The following is a 27,582-nucleotide window of genomic DNA, read 5'->3' on the forward strand; positions in this document are numbered from 1 at the left end:
CCCCACAGCTGCCTCCCCACGGGGAGCCAGAGTGAGCCCTGACCTGCGCCAGCCTTGGCTTGTGCCACTTCCTTGCTCAGAACTTCCTTGGCTTCCTGTGATGCTGGAAATAAAAGCCAGATGGCTTACTGTCCCTCAGATCTCTATATTGGGGAACAAGCAAACCTCTTCGGTACGGGGCCAGGTAGTTAATATTTTATTTTTTTATTTTTAGTTAAAAATTTTTTTTTAATATTTATTTTTGACAGAGAGAGACAGAGCATGAGCGGGGGAGGGGCAGAGAGAGAGAGAGAGAGACACAGAATCGGAAGCCCGCTCCAGGCTCCGAACTGTCAGCACAGAGACTGATGCAGGGCTTGAACTCCCGAACTGTGAGATCATGACCTGAGCCGAAGTCGGACGCTCAACCGACTGAGCCACCCACGTGCCCCAAGTTAATATTTTAGATTCTGTGGGTCCCATAGGAGTCTGTCACATCGCCATCATCTTCTTATCTTTCTTTGTCTTCATCATTGTCTCCCTTTTTTCTCCACCTTTGTCTCCTTCTTCTTCTAACCCTTTCAAAGCGTAGTCACTGTTCTTAGCTCATTGGCTGACAGAGTCAGTTTGCAGTAGTTTGCAGACTCTTGCGCTGCGGGCACTGGCCTCAACTTTTCTCTCCAGCTCATCTGCTCTCACCCTCTGCCTTGCTCTCTCTGCTCCAGTCTCAGTGGCGTTCTTGCTGTCCTTGAGCACACTGACCACATTCTGCTCAGGGCTTGTGCGCTCCTGTCCCCCTGCCCCTGGCACTGTTCCCCCAGGTCTGCTACAGGGCTCACTTCCTTTGTTTGAGTCTCTGCTGGCAGGTGCCTCCTTGGAGAAGCCTCTCTGGGCTGCCTCTCTAGGGCACGCCTTTCCACCCCCAGGCACATTCTATCCCTCACCTGGCTCTACCTCTTGTGGTACTTACTATACATTTACTTGCCTGTCAGTTCTGCTGCCCTTGTATGTAAATTCCTTGAGGGCAGGCTTTGTCTGTCTTGTTCAGCTGTGTGTCTCCCCAACACCCAAAAAAGGATGGGGGCGCTTGGTGGTCATTCAAGAATATCTGTTGCGTGCATGAATAAGTGTAAGAACAATTCTGCTCTGCAGCTAGTTTTCAACCCCTGCAATACCACTCATCTGCAACAAGGCGGCCCTCTTTATAAATTTTCAGCCCTGTTGGTTGTATCTATTAACAGCACCAAGCTGGGCTCTGAGTGACGGTGAGGACAGTGAGAACCCAATTCCACGTGCTGTCAGGGTCTGCAGGCTGAAGCCAAGTGTGGACATGGGGAGGAGCAGGAGGAGGAGGGAGAGCAAAGCGGGGTCTTGAAGTGAGGGGAACTGTCCAACTCTCAGGAAACTGATGTCATTAGAGCACCCCTGGATGATAAGTGCTCAGTGGAGCCAATGCCTGACATCTCTTGAGGAGGGAGAAAAGCATGTCTTAGAGCCAGAGGAGGAGCATTGAGATCAATTGTCCTTCCCAGGAACACACAGCCAAGACAGCCTGCAAGCCACTTAGTGCAGACATTGAAGAGATGGTGCTTATTGGGCCCAGATGGGACACCGTGTAAAAATCTGGTATTTCTGGAGCCACTGAGTAGAGAACATGGCGTCTCCCAGCCCCAGGCACAAGTCTCCTAGAATCTCCTTCTAAGGAAGGGCTTTGGGATTTGCAAACTAGAGGGGTGCATCTGAAGCAGTCAGGTATACCCTTCTCCCACCCCGCACACCCACCCTGCCTTGCTCCAGTCCAGAAACCCTAGGAGAAATGGGTTTGGGTCTGTGTCATTGCAAAAGAGAGCCTGGGCCCCTTCCTGAGGACATTGTAGGTGGCTACTCAGGAGATGCGCGGCATGGGGCGTCCCATGGAGGTCTCCAGGACGACTGGGTACTGTGCACTTTCAAGTTCTGGCTCAGGGTCAGACAGTGAGCCTTGGGTTGGACAGCGAGCCTGGCTGTAAACTTGAACACCGGGCAGGGACCAGATAAGTCCCGGCCTAGAAACCAGGTCAGGGAGTGAAGAGACAGAGAAATCTCTTCCTTGGATGCCCCTTAGGATAGAAACCGGGAGGCATGGGACAAGGGAGCCTGTGTGGTGTCCAGATTGGGGATTTTAGGTCCAAGATCACACGTGTAGCTCTTGATTTTAGAAAATAAGACAGCTGTAGAACATGAGGGAAAATGCAGTAATAGTATAAATCAAACTGTCCCTCATAGCCACACCCCAGGAGCCCAAGGCAGGAGATCAGATGGTCTGGGATCAGGTGATGGGTCTGCTGTGTGACCTTGGACTAGTCACTTGACCTTTCTGGGCTTCAGTGTTTTCACATATACAATGGTAATGATAAATCTTAATGTTCTCGTCTCATGAGCTGTTAGGCTCGAACAAGAGAATGAAGTCTTTGTAAAGTTAGAAAGGCTCTAGTCATGCATCACTTGCTCCCTAACCCAGTTGTATAAAGCAGTGTACCAATAGGAACAATAAGGATCCAGTGAGCACGGACCGTGTGTCAGCTACCATGCCCGCTGTTCATATGCATGTTTCACATGGGCCTCACCATTGAGAGGTGCAGATGAGCAGATGAGATCACAAGACACAAAGAAGTTAAACAACGTGCCCCAGGTCACACAGCAAGCCGAGGTAGACCAGACTCTGAATTCAAGCAGTTTGTCTCCAGAGTAGGCACTGGGAGCTTGCATTGGGAGCTTGAGGGCCTGTAGCCAGATCTCCAGGCTCCCAACCCAGCCCCCGCCTTGGCTTCCTCAGGGAAGATAACCACAAGTCCGTCCAGTGAAAACAGACTCATCACTATCTCTTCCCTGCAGACTGGTTGATCACTGCCAACCGCGAGAGGCTGCGGGGCCTTGACACCGCCTGATGTTTACCACCTCCGAGAGCCAAAGGTTCCAATGGGGCTGGTGGACCCCTGCCAATCCTGGGAAGGAGGAGGAGATGCCAGGGAGCAGGGGCTCCTCCGGGTTACGCAGAGCGGGCACATAGGGGGGATCTTCCCCATCCAGGATGGGCCTCCCTCACTTTACATTGGGTGGGCTTGGGGAGAACGTTTCCTAGAGAAAGCAGAGGCAGGGAGGCAATCTCTGAAGGACAGGCTGCCATTTTCCATGCCTTGATCAGGTAGAAGAGAAGGAAAGGCGGTCAGCGCCCCCTCCCCGTTTCCTCTTTTGGGACAGCGTGGCCAGGCCGGCTGCTGTTGGCTCAGCTTGCCCGAAGAAACTATTCCATTAAGTGGAGTGTGCTGAGTTCGGCCAACGGAAAGTGGCAGATGAGGGCTTGTGGGGATTCCTCTCTGAGAATACCTCAGGAGCCTTTTCGGATGGACCGGGACAGTGAAAGGACACGAAAACAGGTAGAAGAGGAAGTCTTGAAAGAGCCAAGGCCTTGGGCCTGGACAAGAGAAGACCGGGCAAGCATGGGCCCTGTCAAATATCTGAAGGGCTGCCCTGAGGCAGTCTAGTTCAGACTGAGTTCGGTGGGGTGGGGGAAGGAATGGCAGGGAACAGTGCAAGGAAACATGCAGAAATCTCCACAGAAGGAAGAACTGCCCTGGGGGCAGTGAGCTGTCCATCACTGCAGGGGTTCGAGCAGAGGCAGGAGCCCCTGTTGGCAGGGGCCTTGCTGAGGTCAGGGTGTGCACACGGGTAGGAAGAGAACTCAGGGATCCTTAAGGCCTGCACAGCCCTCTGTGAACCTGTGGCTGTGTGAGCAAGTGGGGTGGGAATGGTGTGGCATATTCAATGCAGGCATGCCTTGTGCTGGCCTCAGGTCTCCCTCCCTGTTCTGTCTCGGTCCCTAGTGACCTGCGACCGCCAGCCCTCACTATTACTTTTTCTTCCTGGAATAACTACGGGCCCTGCACCCTGCCCTTCTGTGCGCTGCTTGTTGCTGGGTGACGCTAGTGGACAATGGGCCAGATGACTCATTCTGGGGCTTTCTGAAGAGACAGCCTGAGTACAAAGCTCTTTCCTCTGGATCAGTGATTCTCCATCTTTCGCGGGCATCAGAATGAGCTGCAGGCCTTATAAGACAACAACAACAACAACAACAACAACAACAAAACACAGACTGCTGGGTCGCACTAGAGTTTCTCTTTCCGCAGGTCTATGGCGGGTGTGGTCTAAGACTTGGCATATGTTACAAATCCCCAGGTATTGCTGACACCATAAGTGCAGGGACCGCACTGTGTGAACCACTGCTCTAGAAGACCTACAAAGCCTATAACCATCGGTACAAGGCTATAGATTCAGACAAACCCACGTTGGACTTCCACCATGGAATTCTACCATTTATGAGCTGTGTGATGATAGGTAATTTACCTAACACCTTTGTGCTTCTATTACCAGTTCTGGATACTGGTGATGGTACCACTTTCAGAGAGTTATTGCGAGGATGAAGATGGTGATGTCGATAAATAGCTCAGTGTCTGGGATGTGCTAAGTATGCAAATACTTGATAAATATTAGCAATTTTATTATCAGAATAAGACAATGGCTATTTCAGACACTCCGTGTCCACCTCTATAGGACAGTGGTATCGGAGCAAAGGCGCACATCCTCCTCCAATTGGGCACCCCCCCACCCCCGCTGATGTAGGACCAATCCCATTGGCATTCCTTACCCTCTGCTCCATGCTGGAAGGATGGGGATTCATTATCAGTAAGGCCATCCTTCAAACCTTGGTTTTGTGTCGGGGGCCTGCCACATATTCTGAATGACTGACCTTCAGTGTGACTGCAGGAGCCCGCCTGATAGAAACCAGATTGTGTGTAGGACACAGGGGTGGGGTCATCTGAGTTCTCTGGTCATGTTTCTGTTGGAGCCCCAAGGCCCCCATGGTCCCATCACTCATATCCTGTGGTCTTTGGACCGATAGTTATAATGATAGAAGTGCAGGCTTAAGTCTCCCGCCGCAGGGTCTCAAAATGGAGTGAGAAAAAAATCTAGGGGTGCCTTCAGATGGCCTCAGGCTGCTCTGAACATTGCCGAAGAGGAGGGCCTGCTGGGAAAATATATGCCAGGTGCAGCCTTGCAGGTACCGATCCTGAAGTGTGTTTCTTGGAGCGGTAGCTTGAGAAGTGTTCCACCTGAAGGATTCTGGCGGCAAATACCTTTGGGCAGTGCTCCGTTTCCAAATGGCTGCTTAGAGCTCTGGGCTGCTCACTAGCGTGTTTAAGCTTCCCAAAAGTCCTACAGTTAAGACACATAAGTGAGGTGGTTGAACAGACTGAAATGTTTCCCGTCAATTAGTTTGGGGAAACTAGTTCTAGGAACTTAGAGTTTTTCAGGGGCCTTCATATGTCGGAGCTCCCCTGATTTTAAGAGGTCAGTACAATCATACCCGTTTCCGTGAAGAAGAGGCTGAGATGTAGATATGTTTACAACTTGCCCCAGGTCACAGAGCTATTTAAAATACTGCCTACTGGGGCACCTGGGTGGCTCAGTCGGTTGAGCATCTGACTCTCGACTGAAGCTCAGGTCATGATCTCTGTCCGGTTCATGGGATCGAGCCCCAAGTCAGGCTCTGCACGGAGCCTGCTTGGGATTCTCTCTCTCCGCCTCTCCCCTGCTCGCGTGCATCAAAATACAGAAATCTCTCTCTCCTCAAAATAAAGAAAATAACATTAGAAAAAATAATAAAATAGAATACTGCCTACCATTGCGCGATCTGAGGAAGAATTTGTGGATTCAATGGAAGTTTATTTGTAGTGGCAGCAATCATTAAAGCCAAAGAAGGAGAAGCAAAAAACAAAACCAAAAACAAAACCTCCACTAACTGGGAATAGCACCTATTATTTGTAAAAACCCTTTCAGCGAAGTATTTATTTTACTTTTGATCTTAGGCTTACATTATGATTATGATGTCACCACACAGAGAGGTGGAACAGCACAGGTTAAGAACATAGATTCTGTAGCTACACGGTGTTTGAATCCAAGCAGTGTCACTTACTAGCTCTGTGACCTTGGGCAAGTTATTTGACTTTCCTGTGCCTGGTTTCCCCTCTGGGCAATGTAATTTTCACACCTATATCGTATGGTTACTATGATGATTCAATGAGATAGTACATGCAGACCTCTCAGAATGGTACGTAGCACATGGAAGATTCACTCCTGAAATCTATTTTATTATTAGCTATTGGTTGCTGCTATTAATTCTGTTGAAAATAAGAATACGACGTAAAGTCCACTTGTCTTGAGAACCCAGGAAGAGGGTATTTAGAAAGGAGCCCGTAGGTCTAAGACTTAATGTGGCCTGCTCATTAAGCAGCTGTGCAACTCTGGACAGCTCATTTAACCTCTCTGTGCCTCAGTGAGCTCTTCGGAAAATGGGATCAGGCCAGCCATCTAGCTTAGATCACAGAATGGTTCTAAGAATAACCACCTGGGTAACTGACATGAAAGTGCTTTGACAAACATAAAATTAGGTCATCGTGAGTTCTCGAGGTCCACATTTGACCCAAGCATGACCAGGCAGGAAGCTGTGGAAGGGGGCTGGCTGGGAAGAACCCCGCTACTCACTGTGCTCTAGGAGCTGAGAAATGCCCACGAGTGTGGAGGCCATGTGATCAATAGCAGTGGTAATTTCACGGCCCGCACAGAAGCCAAAAGTGAGTCATTAGCAGTGCTGAAAGTTTTCCTCTGCTAAACAATGGTGCCCTCATTCTGGGATTTCCCAGGTTGTCCTTGTTGACTTTGGAGTAGAGGGTGATTGTGTACACTCACACTGTCTTGGTAGGTGCATCTCAGACATCTGTTTCCTCCTGTTTACCCTCATCTCATGCCCTGCGTACCAGACCCACAGTGCCAGCCCCCTCGGCATTCATCACCGGTAGCCTCTCTTGGGCTGGGGGAAGGAGGAGGCCCTCAGCGGTGTGTGTGTGTGTGTGTGTGTGTGTGTGTGTGTGTGTGTGTGTGAGAGAGAGAGAGAGAGAGAGAGAGAGAGAGAGAGAGAGAGAAGCAATCTCCTGTGAAATCAGGATGCCTAACAAAAGTGGAATCAATTTACCTGCCGCTGCTTTTGTTCCAAAGGAAAAGCCTCCAGAGCCCCCATTGGGGAATAATATTTAACCCACTTCGAGGGTATCTGTGTCCCTTTCATATCTCTATCATGAAAAGCAATGGTATTTCCTACAGCACAAGTATTACTGGGGAGCCACTGAGTTCCTCAACGGTGCCCAGGAAGTGTGGACCACAGCCCCTTGGGAAAGAAGACTGCCTCGTAAATTGCTGACCTTAATCCCTGGTGACCAGAACCGGCCCAGAATGAAAGGGCTGATCCCACAGGGAAAATAAAATAAACAAAACCACACCACCCTCTCCCCCACCAAACCACAACCACCGAAAACAAAACAAACCAACACAACCCAGTGAGAGTTTGAGGACAACTCCATTCCAGACCGTTCATCTGAATCACTCAGTCGCGAAACCAGAACAGAGGACAAAAATTAGAAACCATTTAACTTTCTTAAGTGCTTTGACAATAGCTATCCATATTTCTGTGGTAGGATTTTTTAAGCTTTTTTTTTTTTTTTTTGCTTGCTTTAAACAGTTCTATTTCACCTTACATGAACCCCTAGCTCAATGGAACGGGATGGATAAGCCTAAAATGTCTTTATGCTACCTCCAAAAATGTCTGCAGTCCCCATGCCCGGACACCTCACTGGGGTCAGAGCAGGAGATGTGGCTGCTCAGAGGGTGGGAGAGAGGGAGGAGGGAGGGCTGGCAGTGTGGAGGCCCTTCAAAGGGGGGGTCAGAGGTCACCCAGAGATTGCACAATTTCCACCCTTATCTGCCTCAATGAAGGAGTGGGAGGGGAGGGGGCTGGAGGAGGAGCCCCTGGGCCTGGGATGTTGAATAGAGCAAATAAATACCAGGGGCACCTGGCAACCCTGGGATCTGAGGGAAAAGCGTGCCTGCTCTTCGGAAGTGTGCTCTAAGTTGCTTGGGACCAGTTTGGCTGCTTTGGAGAAGTCAAAAGCCTCTTACCCCAGAGCTTTAAAGTTAGTCTTTAATTATTTGTCCATTCTTCCTGAAAATTATTTTTTACCCTAAGCTCCTTCTATGTTTGGCAGTGTTTGGGAGGCCATAGAGAAAAATAAGACATAATCCTCGCTCTCCAAAAACTCTTCTAGCAATATTTAAAAGGAAATGTCCAGTATCCAGGTTCCCAACAAGCAAGGGAATCTTTAGTGTGGCGAGGTCACCGCGGATTTCGGATTTCTTCCTGAGAGCCTTCCCGAGATGCCATCGTGTCCTGTGTCCAGCCTCCCACAGTTCAGTTGGATTTCTTTTCAGTGCACTTCACACGGCACAGCGGAAGGCGTTCTATAGAGGGGACCTGGATTTTCCTGGACAATTATGGGGGAGGGGACCGGATGATCTTTAAGCCTCCTATAGTCCTGACCTTCTGAATGTATTAATTCTGTTTGTAGTGCCAGTGACAAGCCAAACCCTATTCTGAGTGTTCAAAGGTGAGTAAGTTAGAGTACCTGTTCCTAAGCAATTTGTAAGCCGGTTGTGATAATACTCCCATCAGTACTAACACTTGCACCAGCTAATGAGATGTGCCCACCCCCAACTGCAGAAGGAGACAGACTGTTACAAAGGCTGTTGAGAAGATGGAAACAAAGAGCTGGGGACCACAGAAGAGAGGAGAGCGAGTTCTCCAAGGGGAGGGATCTAAGAGAAGTTCACCAACTGACTTAACTTTGCTTTGGGTCCTCCCAGATCTACATGATATCGTTTGGCAGAGAATGGAAGCAAAAGCACTTCCGTGCAGAGGGAACAGCCCGAGCAAAGGTGTGGAGATGGGGCTGTACCCGGCCTCCCCCAGGAGAGTGAGCAGCGTGTTGGAGGGGCCATGGGAGACACTGCACCACTCAGACACTGATCCCCATCCCTGGAAGGAAGAAAGTGAATTGTGGGGGGACCCAGAAAGCCACACATTAAACACTGTTCAGGGAACAAACCGAAGGCAGTGGCATTTAGCGTGCGCACTGGGAGATGCCTTTACATAATTCTTTATCTCAAGAAAAAAGTAAAGGGAGGAGGGGGGGAGGGAAATCCTTTGCTAGCCCAGCCCAGCCCAGCCCTTTCGAGGAGGGCCGCATTCATTCATTTGTGGGCTTGTCAGTGTGACATTGTATCTGCCTCCTGAAAGCCATACATCTTACTTTCAAACCCTCCAATCGCTGTGGACCCCCTGCAGACCCCAGTGTTCCCAGTGACCTTTTGGCAGGGGGCTCACTCCCCTCCAAAGCTGGTGGAGGGGAGATGGCATCTTCTGTGCTCGCCCTCCTTGTCCCAGCTTTCTTCCCCGAGAAGGATTAGTGCTTTGCTTAGATTTGACTCTCGGTTTCTAAAAAGACTGCCTGCTGTGTACTTCCCCAAATCTTTTATTTTCACTTTTATACATCTTCCTCCATATCCGAGATCTCCAGGCCCTCCCAGAAAGGGAAGGGGACTCACACTAAGCCTTAAGGCCACTTGCAGAGACGTCTGCTCACAGACGGTCTTCATTTTCCCAGGGACGGCATTTCTGAGATTTCCTTTGTTGTACATAGTACAGCAATAGCGTGCACGCTGCAGAGATAGGGGGCAGGCAGGCCGTCTCAAGTGATGCTCCTGTTTGGCAGTGTCTGAAGTGACTGGACGGAGCCAGTCACTTACCCTCTCGGAGCCTTTATCTGCAAAATGGGGAAGATGGCTTTTCTGAGCATTGCTGCCATGAGTAAGTGGAAATTGTCCTCTGCCACACTTATGAAACACCTGCTACTATGGCTAGGATTTTCACTGGACAGATGATGCTGAACTCTTCTGTGCTAATTTACTATTCGCTCCTGGTTATTTGGGGAAAAAATAACGGACTCCCTATGTTAAGCTATTAGCTTATTCCCTACCTCAGGGGGTGACACGCTGCTTGTGGTCTTTCCTTTGTCATCACCGTGCCACGTAAGAGCTGACATCTGTCCACAGTCAGCCTCGCGCGTGGGTGGAAAGGCATCAGCCCACATTCGGGGCAGCCTAGAGAGCTCGTTTTGTCTGATGTTCCCCGGGCTGGCCCCTGCAGTGTCTGAACGTTTCCCCGTTAGTCACTGCTTTGGCTGAAAGAGTGGAAGATCCCCTGTTAAACTGGAGTGCGTTATCTGGGAAACACATTAAGCCATTAACAGCTGGACACAAATTAGTTTATCAGACAGGGGCTGGACTTGCAGAATGTAGGAGGGAAAAGGAACTTTATAGATCATCATCTTATAGGTGAGGGAAAGGAGGACTTCGAATGAGCAGGTCTTTGGGACGCCAGGCCTCAAACCGGGCTTTCTGGCCCAAATCTCTTCCCCTCTTCTTCCTGTCTTGAGGAACAAGATAGACACTCCGGCTTTCGTTCTGGAGATATTTATCACGTGCCTCCCCCAGCTGGGGAGGTGCTAAGAATTCAGAGAAGTAGAAGAGTGGGGAAGACGGACGTGCAAGTAAGCAAATGCTGAGCCATATGGGGCACATCTCTTGGATGCTGAGGATGGAAAGGTCTGGAACAGGACACTGTCAGCAAAGGGCAGACCCAGCCTCTGGGGAGGGGAGGGGGTCAGTGCCACAAAGGGTTGCACAGTACTAGGACCTAGGACTCTACCTTGTGGTTACCATGAGAGTACAAGAGAGGTCACGTTCAGGGACCTACGCTAAGGTGGGGGTCACTGTCTGCAAGGGTGAGTGCTGGACTGTCAGGTTCAGGGAATGGGTCAGAAAGCCATGAGCTGAAAAAAGGGGCCAACGGTTAGGAGGAACAAGGACACACTGTAGGACCGACCTTCACAAGCATTGTTCCCATTGCTTTGTCCCATGTGGTCAACACAGGCTGATGTCTTTCCCTTAAATCACCATCAAAGGACTTGGTGGAAGATCACAGAAATAGGAGGAAGGAGAAGAAAGGTGCCAGGAAAGGCAGCTTGTTGCATGATAAATAGCTCTCCAAGATGTAGGAGGTTTTAAGGAGCTGCTTCTGTTTCTGAAATTCTGCAGGGTCCTGACATCTGCTTGGATGAACTCAAAGCCATTACCCCTGTGAATCACCCATTGCATCAGCAGATTGCTGGTGATGTCAGCGTCCTTTTCTCTACACTTTGCCTTATTCGGGTCTTCATTCTCTATCCCCTGCGTGCTTTCAGCAGCCTTCTAACTGGCCTCTCTCCCTCCAGCCTCCACCTTTTCAAACTTGCCTTCTTGCTGTTACTAGAGGGGTCCTTCTAAAATGGGAAGTCAGTCAAATCATTCCCCTGGTTTATAAGGATTAGGGGTAGGATCCCCTTTACAGGGACTTGACCTGCTTCAGCCTTACAAATAGCCCCATTTCCTGCCCCTTGATCTCCACCTTTTGACCACACAGAACCTGCCATGCTTTTTCACCCCTCTATACCCTTGCACATGCTGTTCTCCCTTCCTGGAATGCTTCCCTCCTCTTATTGAATTTGCCTTGATCCTTCCAGATGTAAGTCAGTGTCACCTCTGCGAAATTATTCCATGCTTCCCAGTCTTGTGCATAGCTGTTTTCCTTTATGGCCCAGCTACACACCATACAGCCCTCCTTTGTAGTACCTGTCACATTGTATTGCAACTGTAATTGTATGTGTTCATCTTTTAATAGACCGTATGTGTGGGTGGTAGGGACTCCTCTCTGATTCTCAATACGCAGCACAGAGCTGGGTAAATGCATTATGGTGGATGTTCAAGGAATGTTGGCTAAATGAGTCAGCATACCTATGGTCTGAAGTGTGTGAGATCTGAAAGGCAAGGCAACAGGATTTATTCTTTTTAATTAAAGCTGGGCATCCTCTCTACTGCCACCCCCTGATTCCTCCTTCCACCATAAGTGATATTTTCTATCTTTGACCAGCAAATATTTTTTTAATGTTTATTTATTTTTGAAGGAGAGAGAGACAGAGTGTGAATGGGGGAGGGGCAGAGAGAGAGGGAGACACAGAATCTGAAGCAGGCTCCAGGCTCTGAGCTGTCAGCACAGAGCCCGATGCGGGGCTCGAACTCACAAAGCACGAGATCATGACCTGAGCTGAAGTCGGACACTTAACAGACTGAGCCACCCAGGCGCCCCTGGCAAATGTTTTGATTGGGAACTAATGCTCATTCAATGACTCTCTGGGAATGTGTAGTTTTTAAAAAATGTTTTGGGTATCCTAGAGAATGTGAGAAAACTATAGATGCTTCCCCCCAAAATGCACAAATACCCAGTCTCATAGCATTTTCATACAACCAGAAGGTTTCTGGGCTGCACATCTTCCCACCCAGCTCCAAGAACCCCTGGCTTAACACAGCTGTGATAGCTTGTGTTTTGCTCTCTTGGCCAATATGATCTTGTCCAGCTTTATTTTCAGAGGAAAAAAGAATAGTTATTTTAAAATCTCATTTTCTAAGTACATAAGTATACTTTAATATGGAATATGCTTTCTCAAATGACATATGCTGTTTCCCCTCCTGTGTTTCGCTAGGATGTGCCCCTTCTCTTTAAGCAGCAAATGTCACTGCCTATGTTTCACTCTCCGGAAATATACGTGGTGATGGACATAACAGGGTCTTTTGCAGTCACTCAGTTCAGGTCAGGGCCCAGGCTGGATATGGGATGTGCTGCCCTGGTCTGGCTCTGTCCTTATTGCAGAGGAAGCTGCAGGAACTTAGGACACTGTCAACAGACTTTCATTTGGGAAACATCTACTGAGTTCCCACTATGTGCAACATACTGTTCCAGGCACTTGGGGATGCCGTGGGGGAACAAAACTGATGAGGCCCCTGCTCTCATGCAGTTCATAGCCCAGTGGGACAGGGCAAAAAATAAACAAGAATACAAGTTAGCTAAAGTTCACACAGTGAACAGAACAAAGGGAAGACAATAGTAATAGAAGAATATGGTCACCACATTAAGTTAAAAGTCCCTTTGAGGAGGTGACATTAGAAATGAGACCATAGGCAGGTCTAGGGGGAACAGTGATCCAGGGAGAGGGACTGTCAGGTGCAAAGGTCCTGAGGTGGGACGGATTTCAACGTGTTTGAGAAAAAGAAAGACGACCACTGTGGTTGGAGCACAGTAGGTAAAAGGGAGAGGATGGGCATAAAGTTGTAGGCCATAGGAAAGAGTTGGGATTTTTCATCTGTGAAGGGAAACCAAATCCTGAAAGCTTCAGGCATAGCAACATTTTGATCTAATTGCTATGTTTGGAAGATCACTTTTAAAAGGTTAGGACCCATTTTATCACCTCCCCTCATTTTAAACAGTTTTGCCTATTGAAATGAATGTGTAATAAAGCAATTCCGTGAATTCTCATCATAGCTCTCTATCAGCAGGGGCCAGCCAGGTATTCATCCTAAAATGTCACTGCCGCCCAAATCAGAGACACGTCCTGAGATCTGGGTAGCCGGTGCCATCTTGCCTCGAGGAGCTGGGTTGCTGAGACTTTTCAGGCTACTGAAAGTTGCCAGGGATCCCAACAAGGGCTGGACGGGAAGGTGAGGAGGTGTCCAGCGCTCCCCTCCCCCAATCTCAGAGGAAAGCACCAGGTAGAGGGTGCTTTCCTAGGCTCCCTAGAAAGAGCCTGTGGCAGGTGGGGCGAGCAGAAAAGGAAACAAAGGCCACACGGCCTTTCCCCTTGTCTGCCTCCCCTGTCATCGCCTGCCCCACCTCCTCCCCGAGGCCCACGGAAGTCCCATCTGTGGCAGCGGCCAGGTGTGTTTAAAAACACTGGAGCCCCGTCCTTCACGTAGCAGGAAACAAATGAGGCTGGGGAGCAGCGTGTGGCTGGGGCAGGGCCTGGGCGACTGCGTGTGTGTGCGCGCGCGGAGGGGTGGAGGTGCTCCAGCGCGTGCTGGTTCATCCATCCCACACTCATGATTCCAGCTGCTGGGGGGCAGGGGATGTTCCCGGAGTGGTTACTGTCAGCCAACTTGAGTGAGTTCGGTGCCGAATGCAAACGCGCACAGAGCCGAGCAGCCACGGGGAGAGGCGCTGGCCGTGTCCGGAGTGAGGACCCGACAGCCACACACCGCGCCCCCCGCAGTCCTCCCCCGCTCCCCCCTCCGTGCCCCTCCGTTTGTGCCGAAGGCCGGCCCGCCTACCCGCGCCCTTCCCGAAAGAGTTAAGTACCTCCCCCTCCTACCGTCTTGCCCCTTCCCCCGTCCCCTCCCCCCCCCCCCCCACTACGCACCGCGGGGGCGAACCGGCCCACCGGAGAAAGCCGGGGGCCACGCGGAGGGCCCGCGGACCGGCGAGGGGGCGGGGAGCCCGGCGGCCCCGACTCCCGCCCCCACCCCGTAGCGGCCCCAGCGGCCTCCGCGCTGCGAGGCGCGGGCGCTCGGACGCAGGGGGAGTTGTTTGATTTGGCGGAGGCGGGGAGGCCGGCAGGGAGAGAGCGGGGGAGGCACGCGAGCCGGGCAGCGCGGGCGCCGGGCTCCGGGCAAGGTCCCCGCGCGCTCAGCAGCGGCCGCCGGGGTGGGGGCGAGGAGGCCGCGGGCGGCGGGGATGCCCGGAGGGGCCGGGGCGGAGACCACGACGGGCCGGGCCGGCCCGACCTGCCGGGCGCGCGGGCAGGTGCTTCGGCCCCCTCCCCCTTTTTCTCCCGCTTCCTCCCCCCACTTCCCTCTTCGCCCTGAAGTAAGATGAGCGTGATGCTGTGGCGCTGGGAACAGAATAACACCACCATGAAGCTGGTAAGGTGGACTGCAGACCTCACTCCCGGGGGCGCCGTTCCACTTTTTATCCCCCACCCCGCTTCCCATCCCCGCTGGGAATCATCTCCCGCGACGGAAAGCCCCTGAAACGCATTTCGTACTTGGTGTTTCCCGTAATATTTTGAAGATAGATTTCAGGCTTTTTTTTTTTTTTTTTTTTTTAAGCCAGGAAAGTCGGTGTGTGTGTGTGTGTGTGTGTGTGTGTGTGTGTGTGTGTGTGTATCTGTGTGTGCGCGCGCGCGCTCGCGACTGAAAGGGGTGGAATGGACTGCAATTTCCCCCGGTCCCTTCCACCCACAAATTCCTGGGGTTGCACACGCTCGGGATTGTGTCCTGCGAGTGGGTCTGCTCCCTCACTGCTGTCCCGGGTCGGCATGGTCTGCATCCGCCCCCGCTCCCCGCCCCCATTGTGTTATGATACTTAGAGTTGCACGCGGGTGTTGATCTGTATTGCGGTTTGGCTTGTTTTGGGCGGGGGGCAGGGGGCGGGGGGGGGTGGGGAGTGAGCCCAGCTTGAATAGCATCCAGTCCTGTTCTCCCGCCTCTCACAATGGCTTAGTTTTCTTTCTAGTATGCAAGAACCATCTAGGCTGCAGGTACTTTTTCCCTCCTTTTTCAAAAATAACTGCTCATCACTCCTGGGAGGGCTGAGGAGAGCAGCCTTTTCCTCTCTGCCCTAGGGAGCCTGACTTGTTTCTCCAGACCAAGGAGAAACTGTAATCAGAAGGCTCTTCTCTGGGTTTTTGCTTTTGTGATTTATTTTTTATCAGATGGGTTTGAGGAGACCCTCATTCCCCACTGAAGTCAGCCAGTGCTGTGGCCAAGTTGGCTGCCCCTTTGGATGTCAGCTTCCTCCTGAGTAAAATGGGGCAAGTTCTCACCTTGTATTGCTGGTGTAAGGGTAAGAAACCATATTTGAAAATTTCCTGGCACATAGTAAGAACCTCTACCTAAAGAATAGGTATCATTAATAAACTGGAATTCATGCTGATTGAGCTCTTTAAAGATGCTACCAAAAAAGTCACAGCTGCCGCATTCAATAACAAGATGCTGAAACAACCTACATTGGTTCTTCATATAATGAACTTATTTGTTGGAAAAATGGCACCTTGCTTTTCATACTTCTTGTGTTATGGTTGGCCTGTCTAACTTTAAGCTACAATTTTACAACTTCTTTTAATGTGCTGTAACATTAGCAGACGTTATGCACCTTTGCTGCACTGTGTCAGGACTCCAGTTCCCTAATCCTTTCCTGGAATCTTTCTCCAACCAGACTGTCGTGGGAGAGCCCAGAGTTTCACACATTTTCTCTCCAAGCTCCACCTGAGATGCCACTCCAGGATATAGCACGGGAAAGTTGGGTCCTGGTGTGGACTAGATAGTGTCAGGCTGCCAGACCTAGAGGCTTCCAAGGAAGAGAGAAGCAACAGAATTACTTGGCATGCAGAGAAAACGTGGAGCATCCCAGGGGACAGAGCTTGGTGGCAGGTGGCTGTGGTGAGGGCTGGGATGTCCTCACTGCTTCACCATAGCTGCCTTTTTATCCTGTGGAGGGAGCTTTCCCCAGTGTTGGTCAAAGGTCAGCCTTTATTGGGTCTGTCTGAGTCTTTAGACCTGAGTCTCACTTTTCCAATTAAGTGTGTGAGGACCACCCAAGGATAGTTGGGGTCCACCATAGTACTCCCCTACCGGGTGGAGGAGGGGCTGGAGGAGCTCCAAGAAACTGGAAGCACTGGGAGGGCAGCAGCTACTGCCCTTGTGCACCCCACTGCCCCCAGACTGCATCCCTACATTCCCATAGCCTCGGCTCTACTCAAGCATGGGCCTCAGCTTTTCTGCAGAATCCTGGAAACCATGGCTACTTCATTTGTTCACACATCATTAGCATGCTTTTTGTTTTATCATTTACTGGCAGGTTGATCTACTAGTTATTTGTTATTTGTGTGCTCACTGTATGCAGAGCCCAGTGGTGGTGGAGGCTGTGTTCATTGTGAAGGGCTTTGCTCTCAGATGATTCTTGGTTTGAATTCCAGCCTGGTCACTTACTAATCTTGGAATCAGTTTTCCACTTTATCCGGCAGAGTCTGAAACATGGGCGTCTATAGATGGGAACAGCTGTTGTTGTTGTTGTTGTTGTTGTTGTTGTTGTTGTTGTTATTTTCTCTCCATGGTGAATGGTTTGGTCTTCTAATGAGCTTGGGGAAAATAAACCTTTCTTACCTTTGAATCATGAGTAGCCCTCAGTAGGAAGGAGCTCTCTGGAAACATCTTGGAAGTCAATTGTGTGTGAATAACCATCCCCAAATGCGCCCTGGGGCCAGAGGTGAGTGTCTGAACTTTTATCACCCATGCAGTTCAGTAAACATGAAGTCAGTTAACCTGCAGGTTGAAAATTCACTGTTCTGACTGAAAAATGGAACCAAAGGTTTTACTTTATGTTCTATTTTAAGGCTAATTGGATCAAAATAAGGCCAAGAGTAATTAGAGGCAAAACTTGAATTTTAATGTGTTATCCCTGCAGGGGAATGTCAGAAATGCACCTGCCCACCTAGGGTAGAAGCCAGGAGCCGACAAATCCTCCTTCTGTCCAAATCCTACCCGACAGGGTCACCAGGGCCTTTGGTGGAAGTGAGAGGGGCTGACTGCTCAGGCCTGAAACACCTACTGGGAAGGGTAAGCTCCAGGCACACCCCCCTGAGCATGACATGGGTGGTTCTGACTTTCGTATTACCCCTTGATCCCTTCTTTTAGATTCTTCCACCTTAGGCAGGGCAAGGAGAAGAATGAGACCCTTTCTGGAGCAGCTTAGATCTAAGAGCTAAGTGTTCCAGCCAGAGAGACTTGCAGTCACAGCTCTGTTGAGGAAGTGCTGGCTTGTGTGACCTGGGGGCATCGGCAGGCCTCTTCCAGCCTTGGTGTCCTCCTCTGTAAATGGGTCCCACAGCGACTCACAGACTTACTGTGAGAGTTAGAAGTGTGGTTGGTAGGCAGTGGATGGTTGCTCTTAGGATTAGAAAATGGTCCAGTAGTGTGTGCATGTCTCCATGTGTGGAGAAAAGACACAACAGAAACGTTCCTGGTGTTAACAGTGCTGAGCTCTGGAGGGAGATTTTTTTGTTGTTGTTGGTCCATACTTTTTTTTATAGTCCAGATTTTGTCAATGACAATACATTATGCTTATCAAAAAAGACAAAAAAATGTTACTGCTAAAATATATTAATAGCTAACGTATACTGAGCCTTTAAGCTTTACTCATTTCAACCTCTCCATAAGCCTGTGAAGTGGAAACTATTATTATCCCCATTATTCAGATGAGGAAGTTAAGGCTCAGAGAAATAAGGGACTTCCCTAAGATTCCAGGACTGGAAATTTGTGGAACCTCTGCTTTGTCTGATGGCAAAGGCTGTGCTTGGAACTGCTCTACTGTAAAAGCTTGGGCATGTTCTGGAGAGCGGCAGGGCCCTCGGCTGTGCTCAGTATAGGACATATGAGTATGCGTGTGATACACAGGGCTAGGTGCTTCTGTGAGTTGCTACCCCCTGGATACCTGCTTTGCTCAGGGAGATGCTCTGATTGAAGTGGAGAGGAAAGGGAACATAGCGAGCAGGCCTGGGTTGGGTCATCGCCCTTCAGTGTCCTGGAAAACACTTAATGGGGCCCTTCCTCAAAATGAAGGAGAAAGTGGCTCAGAATGAAGAATAATTGAGAGTAATGATGACTGGGGAATGTGCCTCTGACCTTTGACCTTTCCCCCCAGAGGTTGGTCAAAGACCCCCTGGGCCCATCCGAAGCCAGGCTAACAAGCAGATTAAAAGAGGTCAGTGGGTTAAAGGGCCCCGGCTGGCTTTCTGCAGTTCTGTTGCTCCCTCCCAAAGTCAGGGATGCTATGGGCCCTGCAGGTCCTGAGCTCCCAGGTTCCGTGTTGAAAATACTACGATCCTTCAGCTCTTCCTCCGCTTTCTGCACAAAAACTGATTGCCCTCTTAACAACTTCTAGTTTTTGTTTTTTGTTTTTTCTGAATAAAGCTCGTTTACCGCTCATTTGGAGGTACTCCCCTCTTCTGCTGGAAAATATCAGTCATTTCCACTATTGGGGACTTCTAGAACTTTCTCCTGCTTTCCACTAATTGTGACTGGCATAGATTTTACCATCTCCCAGGGTATTGAAATCATGTCCATTTTCTGTTAATTCCAAAAATCTCGAGGGAAGAAATTCCATCCTTTCCTGGAGAAACCAGGTTGAAATATACAGGAATGTTTCCATCTGCATTTCTGCTGCGGGTAATGAGCCATCATAACCTTGATACACTTTTTGGAACTGAAACCAAAGCGTGGAAGGAAGGTTTGACTCAGGTTAATTATTGGGAAAATTAAGAATAAAATCTTGGGAAGAGAAGAAAGAAAAACCCTGAAAGTGGTAAGTGACTTCCTTTGGATGACATTTTGAGGTAACACATTTTCCTTCATTTTTTTTTTTTAATTTTTTTTTCAACGTTTATTTATTTTTGGGACAGAGAGAGACAGAGCATGAACGGGGGAGGGGCAGAGAGAGAGAGGGAGACACAGAATCGGAAACAGGCTCCAGGCTCCGAGCCATCAGCCCAGAGCCCGACGCGGGGCTCGAACTCACGGACTGCGAGATCGTGACCTGGCTGAAGTCGGACGCTTAACCGACTGCGCCACCCAGGCGCCCCAAACCACCGCGCCCCCCCCTCATTTTTATGTTAATAGAGACATAGAGATTTATAATCGGTCCCTTTGGTGATGTAGCATTCTTGTGTTACTTATGCAATTGTTTTTGAGTGGACTCAGCAAAAAAAAAAAAGGTTTTTTTTCTTTTTTTGGTTTCGTTTCTGGCTTCCATCATACTTTGCCAACCACCCAGAAGGCGTGTGTGGCTAAGCTTTTCTTTCTGTCTCCAGGGTTGTCCAGGATGTGTGGACCAGACTGCCTAAGGCTGGTGACACGTGGGCTATTCCCAAGGATTATTCTTCTTGACTCAGATGTTGCAGACGTGATGTCATAGGAGATGCAGCCAGGGAGGCTGAGAGGCCGTGAAACAAGACGAGGGGTTAAAATGAGTTGACAGAGGTTTAAACAGAGAAACAAGAAAGTGTGATGGAGATATTTAGGAAGACTGGGAAGTAGGAGAGGACTGTCCTTGCCACCAGAGATACTAACCACATGTGGTCCTGATGCTGTGGTGTGGGAGAAGAGTAAACGCCTGCATTATACGTTCTCTTTGGCATAGTGAGAGAAGGGCTGCCCGTTCACAGGGACCATGAAGGGACCCTAAGCACAAACAGATCTATAGGAAAACAGGTGCTTTAAACAGAGATTTTACCAATTGCAGTATATGCCTTGGCGGCAGAGGGTCCAGAGGTGAGCCTTGGTCCTCACCTGTAGCTCCTGTCAACTTCTCTGACGTTATTATGAGGCTTCCGGAATTGAAATTGCAGACTAAGTTGTTTCTGGTCCGAAACCTTTTGTGAGGAGTCCTGCTCACTAGTGAATGAAGTCCGATTCCTCCACGGTGTGCAAGGCTCTCTGGGTGACAGTACTGTTTTAAATCTTACTCTGCAGGGCAACTTCTGCAAGAATTTGTTCAATCCAAGCAGCATGGCCAGCGCTGTGATTTTCCGCGTTCACTACTACTTCCTGGGACTAAACGCTTCTTCTGTCTCCATGTACTATCCTATCTTCCAAAGCTCAAATCAAGTCCCCTTTCTTCTGTGAAGCTCTGCCTGGCCATACCGCCTCCTGGGATCTCTGAGAGGCAGTAATGCTAGCCTGTCTTTGATCCCATACTGCCCCAAATCCTGAGCTGCTGGTGTGCATTACCAGAGTAGAGGTTAGGAGTATAAAATGCCAGCCTCAGTACCCTCCCAGCTCAACTACCAAGTGCAGCGTGCCCTGGAGCAGGTACTGCCTCGTCTTTCTGAGGCTCAGTTTCTCCATGATGGTGGTAACTATTCCAAACTTGGGCTTGTTGGGGTTGTTTGATAAAATATATGTCTTTTGAGCGACACCCAGCGCATAGTAAATGCTCAATAAATGTTCGCTTTTGTTATGATGACGTCGGTACATTCATTCATTCACTCAAGAGATATTTATGTAATTATGAAACAGTTACTACATTCTGGGGGATACACTCCTAACCAAAAGGAAATTTTTGCCACATGGAATTTATACAGGCTCCCTGCTTCCGCTGAAAGTAGAGTGTTCCTATAAAACCTTTCTTAAGATGAAATCATGTAAAGTGAAGAAGCAATTGCCATTCATTTATATGGAAATTTTTTTGAGTGTTCTCCGACCCCAAAGACATCCTCTCTTAGGTTTTTCTGATACCTTAGGACACGGCTCGCTAACGGATGCACAAAATAAGTCAAGATAAAGCACAGATGCTCGCAGACACAGCTCAAAGCCCATGGCAGCTTGAGATGCTGAGTGTAGTTCCCTGGGAAGGAGCTTGGTGGTGCCACTCACTGCTCGGGATAGGCGCTGCCTCGGTCAGGGCTCCCTGCAAAACAAATGCAGAATGCAATTTTTGCTTTTTGCTCTTTTTCGTAAAAGTGAAAATCCCCTCCGAATATTTTTTTGGTGAGCGAAAACAGGTACTAATGTAGGTGTTTCATAAAAGTACAGTGGCATAATGTGAACTTCCGAAAAGGAGGAGACATCTGTATTTTAGTGAAGGGATCAGACAATAAATAAAATGCATATTCCTTTTTTATGGTGATGGGTGGTATGGAGAAAAATACAGCAGGATAAGAAGGATAGGGAGTCCGGGAGAGGTCACCGTTTAACATAGGGTGGTTAAGAAGGGCTTCACTGCAAATGTGACGTGACTGCGTAACAATCATTATTATCGCTCCTCAGGGAGGCATCGTGACTATGGGTATAATTTATTATCCAAGCTAGAGCACGTCTGAGAGCGAAAGGGGTGCTATCAATAATTGCAGTAGGATGTGGGTATAAACCAGGCCTGTCCTGGGCAAAGTGAGATGCTTTTATACTTAAACTTGCTTAGTCTGAGTGTGGTAAAACCTTGGATTGTAACTTGTTCTACAAGTGTTCCACAAGCTGAGCAAACATTTCTAATAAATTTTAACTTAAAAATTAACTTGTTGGGGTGCCTGGGTGGCTCAGTCGGTTAAGCGGCCAGCTTCGGCTCAGGTCATGATCTCGCGGTCCGTGAGTTCGAGCCCCGCGTCGGGCTCTGTGCTGATGGCTCAGAGCCTGGAGCCTGTTTCCGATTGTGTCTCCCTTTCTCTGCCCCTCCCCTGTTCGTGCTCTGTCTCTCTCTGTCTCAAAAATAAATAAATGTTAAAAAAAAATTTAAAAAAATTAACTTGTTAATAAACAAGCGATGTCTTGCAATACAAGTAGCATCTGATGCCAAATGTCACATGATCACAACTGAGCCAATGGTTCTTCCCTCTGTCTCAGTCTCTCTTTCTTACTGCGGGATTATGGGTGATTGTCAATGCAATGTCACGTTTCCGTGAAATCCTCAAAAGGAGGCAAAAGCAAGTGTTATCAGATAGGTTCCTTGTTAAAGTTGCGCGAGAAGAAAACGTTTCCATTGAGCCAAGAGATAGCAGCGATTCCGTTAGTGATAGCAAAAGACGTCCTACACAATAACCCTCCTCTCTCTCGTCTCCCTCACACCAGCCATGAAGGTTTTCAAAGGTAAGTGCAGGTTAATGTTTATTTTCCTTTATGTTTTGTATTTTCTTTATTATGTTGTATTATATTACGGTATTATAATAATTTTTATGTGAATATTTTTGCGTTGTGGAACGAATCGTCTGAGTTTCCGTGATTTCTTAAGGGGAAATTCGCTTTGATATACAAGTGCTTTGGATTACAAGCATGTTTCCAGAACGAATTATGCTTGTAAACCAAGGTTTTACTGTATGGAGATTGGCTAAAAGATAAGACAGACCCAGATTCACAGCGAGATCTTGGGTGAATCATTTAATCTCTTGATGTTTTAGTTCCCTCATCTATGATGTGTATGCAATAGGGATTTTGTGAGAATTAAATGGGATAATGCAAGTAAAACCTTCAGTGTAGAACCCAACACTTCATAAGCACTCAATAAAAATTCATTATCATCATCACCAAGGGCAAGCATTGTTCTTTTTTGTATCTCTCACTGTAGGGTAGGGGTTAGCGAGATGCAAAGTGGATTCATTAATGCTAGGGTTAGAAGTGTAGCTTAGCGGTACACTTGGGAGGTGAGCTGACTGGGTCTGCCAATAATTGCTTCCATCCATACTCATAGAAATTAAGACCCACAGTGCTTGAATGTTGGACTCAAAGCTCAGATGGGGGACTTCATGCCGGGGCAGCCAGAGGAAGAGTTAGACAGTTGAGTCCAAGACTGACAATTTTGGAAAGTGAGTTCAGGAAGGGGCCTATGACCGGTGCCCGCCAACAATCCACTTCACAATGGTGGAAGCAGGGACCCAGAGAGATGAAATGATCTGCCTAAGGTCTCCTGGCCTGTAACTGGTTTTAATGCATCTGCCGTTACCCACCTTGCAAATTGGTATAACAAAGATTATACAGAGCAAGAAGGGAGCACTTAGAATTCCACCTGGAAAAGTTATGCTGCTTTGGAAATGGGCCACAGATGATGTAAGCCTGCCATATCCCATTACCCAGTACTTGGCTAATCTTTGTATGAAACTTGTTTTGGTGAAACTTGAGCCTGGAGAAGCCAACTAAAGTACACTACTTTCTCACTATTGAATGCCTTCTAGACTTGGGCTAACATTTAATCTAAAGAGTAAGGTGATATTTCCTGAGATAGCTGTGAGTTCATGTTTTGAAATTAAATGAACTGAGTTTATTGCGTCGGTTGGCTTTTTTTTTTTTTTTTAAACACTAAGTATGGTAGTAAATGTTCTCTCTGCAGAGTAATGTCTGGCTGCTGTATGGGGAGGAGTGGGGAGCTGTAGACACGGGAGTTTTCAGTCCTCAGAAGTTGTCTCTCTGCCTCTCTGGTTAGGTACTTTTGCAGGCTGAGCCATATTGTGGTTTAAGGGGACCCCTATTTGAATAAATCGATTTCTGACCCTGGCCAATTTGGGGACCACGGGGTTTGTTTTCCATTATATTTCCTGAATACATGCTATATACTTTGCACTCTCCCTTTTTTCCTAGATGCTTATCACTCAGTAAAGGATGGGTACCTTCCTACCTTACACCAGGTAAGGAGGAGAAAAGTTCTATTCATGGATATTCTTGGAGAGTAAGTTGGTTAAAACGAGAAAAAGAGCATGTGTATAATCAGACAATGCTAGGAATTTGGTGTGCATTATCCTTTCACTTAACTCCTGGAGGTTTCCTATAGTCTAACAATATGGAGATTGACGTATGACTGAAATACACTTCTTCAAGGAGACTGTTCGCGTTTCAAGGCCATGTATGGTGCGGTTCCAAGATGTTTTGGGAGCCAAACCCTATTCATCACGTCTTCACAGTAGCTATTGTGGGTAAAGGATCCCATCCGCCATGCCACCCCTTTGCTTTCAGCTTACCTTGACTCTCTGCAGACACCTATTAAAGCATAAGCCTTGGTTGGGAGTTGGGAGAGTGTTGGGGCAGGGGTTGGGAGACAGCAGTTGAATCTCTGTCATCTTTGTATTCCCCGGACCCAACACAGCACCTGCCACACACTCTGTGTTCAGTTAATGGGGCGACTCTGACATCACCATTCTGATTTTCAACATAATGCAAAGTCGAATCACCTAAAATGCAGGGTTTCTTATCGTAAGGTTAATGAAATAACTTGAGTGAATCTGAGCAGCGGCTAGCCAAGATTCCTGGGTCTTGGTCCAGGGTGTAGTCTGGCTCCCTTGCAGTAGAGGTCCACTCCAGATCCAGTGTTGGTTGAGTGTTTCTGGGTTTGTAGCTGCTTGGGTTGTCTAAGTCATGGCAGTTTAGTGTGGTGGCTCCTGGGTGGCTCCCCAGGTAGACGGGGCCTGGGGAATACAAGAGATGTGGGGATCCACCTTGTACCTTCCAAGGAGGAGGGGGTGCTCATCTCCCTATCTCCCCAATCCTTCCCTCCCCTCTCCTTCATGCATGCATGCACACAGATGCTCCCACACACGGAACACAAGAGAAGATCTTTACCTACTGTCATCTGAGATTGGGGTTCTGGATGGAGTTCCGGAGCAAATAACCAGGCCCTTTATATCAGAATTCAAGCTATCGTGAGGCCCAGCTCTCTCGGGCTTTTACTGTGTGTCCCAAGCTAGTAGTTGTTGACCGAAGGTAGAGTTCACTCACCTTGTGCCCTCTGTGAGGTATGGCTGTGCTCTGGCAGCAGAGGAATGTGGGGGTCTGACCGATTCTGATCGTTGATGTCCCGTTTGGAAGAAGAAAAGCTGCAGCCCGTGCCACCTGTCCCTCTTTGAATTTTGTGGCTTAAGACTGACGGTGGGAAAGGGGGTTTTACAGCTGCTCCAGCTTGTGGACATTTGGTGTGTCCCAGTGCTGTGTTCATTTATGGGGAGTACAAAAGTGATGGAGAGGCCGTAGCCTTCCTCCCAGGGTTTACGCTTTGGTGGGCTTCTGTAGATAGGGCCAGCCAAGACTAAGGTGTTGGCATGGCAAAGGCATTCTTTTGGTAGGGATGCTGTTGTGGAGGCAGAATTGACAGAGCCGGCTGACCCGATCGTTACTGGCGTGCAAACGGGAAGGAGGATTGAGAGACTCCTGAGGCTTTCAGCCTGGGAAATTTGGACTGCAGCACTGTCACTGAGAGAAGTCAGAGGGTCAGGAGGAGGAGCAGGTTGGAAAGACGGGAGAACGAGACATGATGGGTTGGTTTGGCAGGACCATGCTTGAGGTTATTTATATCACTTTCCAGGTTTTACTGAATGCTTGTCTACACTGTGGTGCAAGCTAGGTGGGGGGATGAGAATGCAACATAAATCAAGACTGTGCCCTCACCTCCTCTCCCTCCTGGGGACAAAGACAAGTGGGCTTTATTCACCTGGCAGAGCACCTTTTTGGTAATCACCTTGTAACTCCCCGACTCCGGGACTGCTGATGAATTCTAAAGAACACAACTCAGGCCTGAGTGCAAAGGAAGGCTTCCTGCCTTCGCTCCCCCGAATGGGTCACAGGGTCCAGCGAATGTAACCTGCCACCTAGACTCCCGGGTGGATACAAAACAGAGAGGAAAAGAGGGCCCAGGAGTGTCTGCATCCCAGAAGTAAAGGAAGACTGCTGGGAGCCTGATTCCTGCCTTTGAACCCCACCCCCACCCCATCCCACCTCCCCATCCCCCGCCGCCAGTAAGTCAGGGCCCTAAGAGTACTGATTTCTGCCAGGTCAGATTAGACACCGCATCTCCTGTGGGTGTGGAGAGGGAGGCCAGAAATAACGGTGGCACTTCCTTCTTCAGGGAATCCAAGTGGGATCTTGGGAAAGAGGGAAGAGGGGAGAATTTCCTCAACATGCTCCCTGCCATCAAGCTCTTGACAGACCAGCTGGTGAGGCCAGACTAACACAGGGGGAACACGCATCTACAGGTTATTGAGCAAGAACTGTGTGCCAGCTACTCGCATGCACGGGTGAACCGTGTTCCGGGGAGCTGTGGTCTGAGGCAGGACCTAGTCGTCGTCCAAAGGGTGTAGGTGAAGCGCTGGGGGAGATGAGAGGGAGGCAGCCCGCATAGTGCATTGATCTCGGAAGCCAAAAGAACTTGGTCCAAATCATTACTTAACTTGTCTGGGCTTCAGTTTCTGTATCTGGAAGATTGGTGGAATCTTTTCCTGCCAAGCATGTCAGAAATCTTGAAGAGATATGTATGTGATAACGTGATGGCATACCTAGAGAGGGGCTGGCACACGGCAGGTGCTGAAGAAGTCAGACTTGTCTGAATTCAGACACAGCCAGGATGGGTGTCTTTAGGGAAGCCTCACAAATCTAGGACTTAGTGCTGGGCTTGCACACGGAGCAGAATTCGGAGCGTGAGAAAGGAAGGGTTGCAGACAGGGTGAATGGCAAGTGTAAAGACTCCTGTTGCCTTGATTTTATGAACTCTCTTTCACAAGTTAGCAGGTGAGAGGATTATGAGTAAGACCACGGGTTCTCCTGGCTCAGAGAGAGAGAGGACTCGTTCTCTTCTCCTCAAGGGAACCAGGATATCAATCTTGCTTTTTTACTTTCTCCATTCTGAGCAGTGTGGTTCCAAGGACAATTTAACATGAATATTTCAGATTTAATATGTCCCAGATGTGGTACTAAGGTAACCCTCAGACCGTCTCTTCACCTCACTCTTTGCACTTCTGGAAGCCAGGCTTTCTCCGCCTTGGGGCTGTAGGTGTTTGGGGCCCGCGAATTATTTGTCGTTGGGGGCTATCTTGGCATTGTGGGATGTTTAGCAGCATCTCTGGCTTCTACCCGTTATAGAATAGTCCGTAGCAATGCCAAGTGGCGATAATCCAAAGTGTCTCCATGAATTTCCAGATGTCCCCTTAGGGAGCAGAATCACCGCTGGTCGAGAACCACTGCAGCAAAGGGTCCTGCCGTTTACCAGCTGCTCAAGCCAGAGCTCAGTTCCTCACTAGAATCCTTGATTCCTCCTTTTCCCGCAGACCTTCACTCCAACACGTAGTACTTCTGTTTGTACCTCCCCAGCAGGTCTGAAACCTGACCGCTTCTGGTTTTCTCTTAGGACACCATCGTCCTTCACTCGGAGAACTTCGGTGGTCTCCTAACTAGTCTTCATAGTTTCACGGTTGTCTGCTGTCAGTCCCTTCGCCGTACAGCACCAGGGGAGGG

At 48.9% G+C, this 27,582-nt stretch overlaps 1 protein-coding gene across 15 annotated transcripts in view; it reads left to right on the forward strand.

Annotated features, from left to right (window-relative positions):
• Positions 1-27,582, forward strand: part of NAV2 (neuron navigator 2) — a 742,802-nt gene that overhangs the window by 397,755 nt on the left and 317,465 nt on the right. Inside the window, exon 1 of one of the 15 annotated variants that reach the window (XM_019812182.3) lies at positions 14,451-14,751. The exons of the other annotated variants lie outside the window; for them this stretch is intronic. Within the exon in view, the coding sequence (XP_019667741.3) occupies positions 14,701-14,751 (51 nt within the window). The 5' untranslated portion in view covers positions 14,451-14,700. Of the gene's footprint in view, positions 1-14,450; positions 14,752-27,582 lie in introns of those variants that run through there. 15 annotated transcript variants of the gene reach the window in all.

This window comes from Felis catus, chromosome D1 (genome assembly GCF_018350175.1).
Source record: "Felis catus isolate Fca126 chromosome D1, F.catus_Fca126_mat1.0, whole genome shotgun sequence".
Classification (NCBI taxonomy): domain Eukaryota; kingdom Metazoa; phylum Chordata; class Mammalia; order Carnivora; family Felidae; genus Felis; species Felis catus.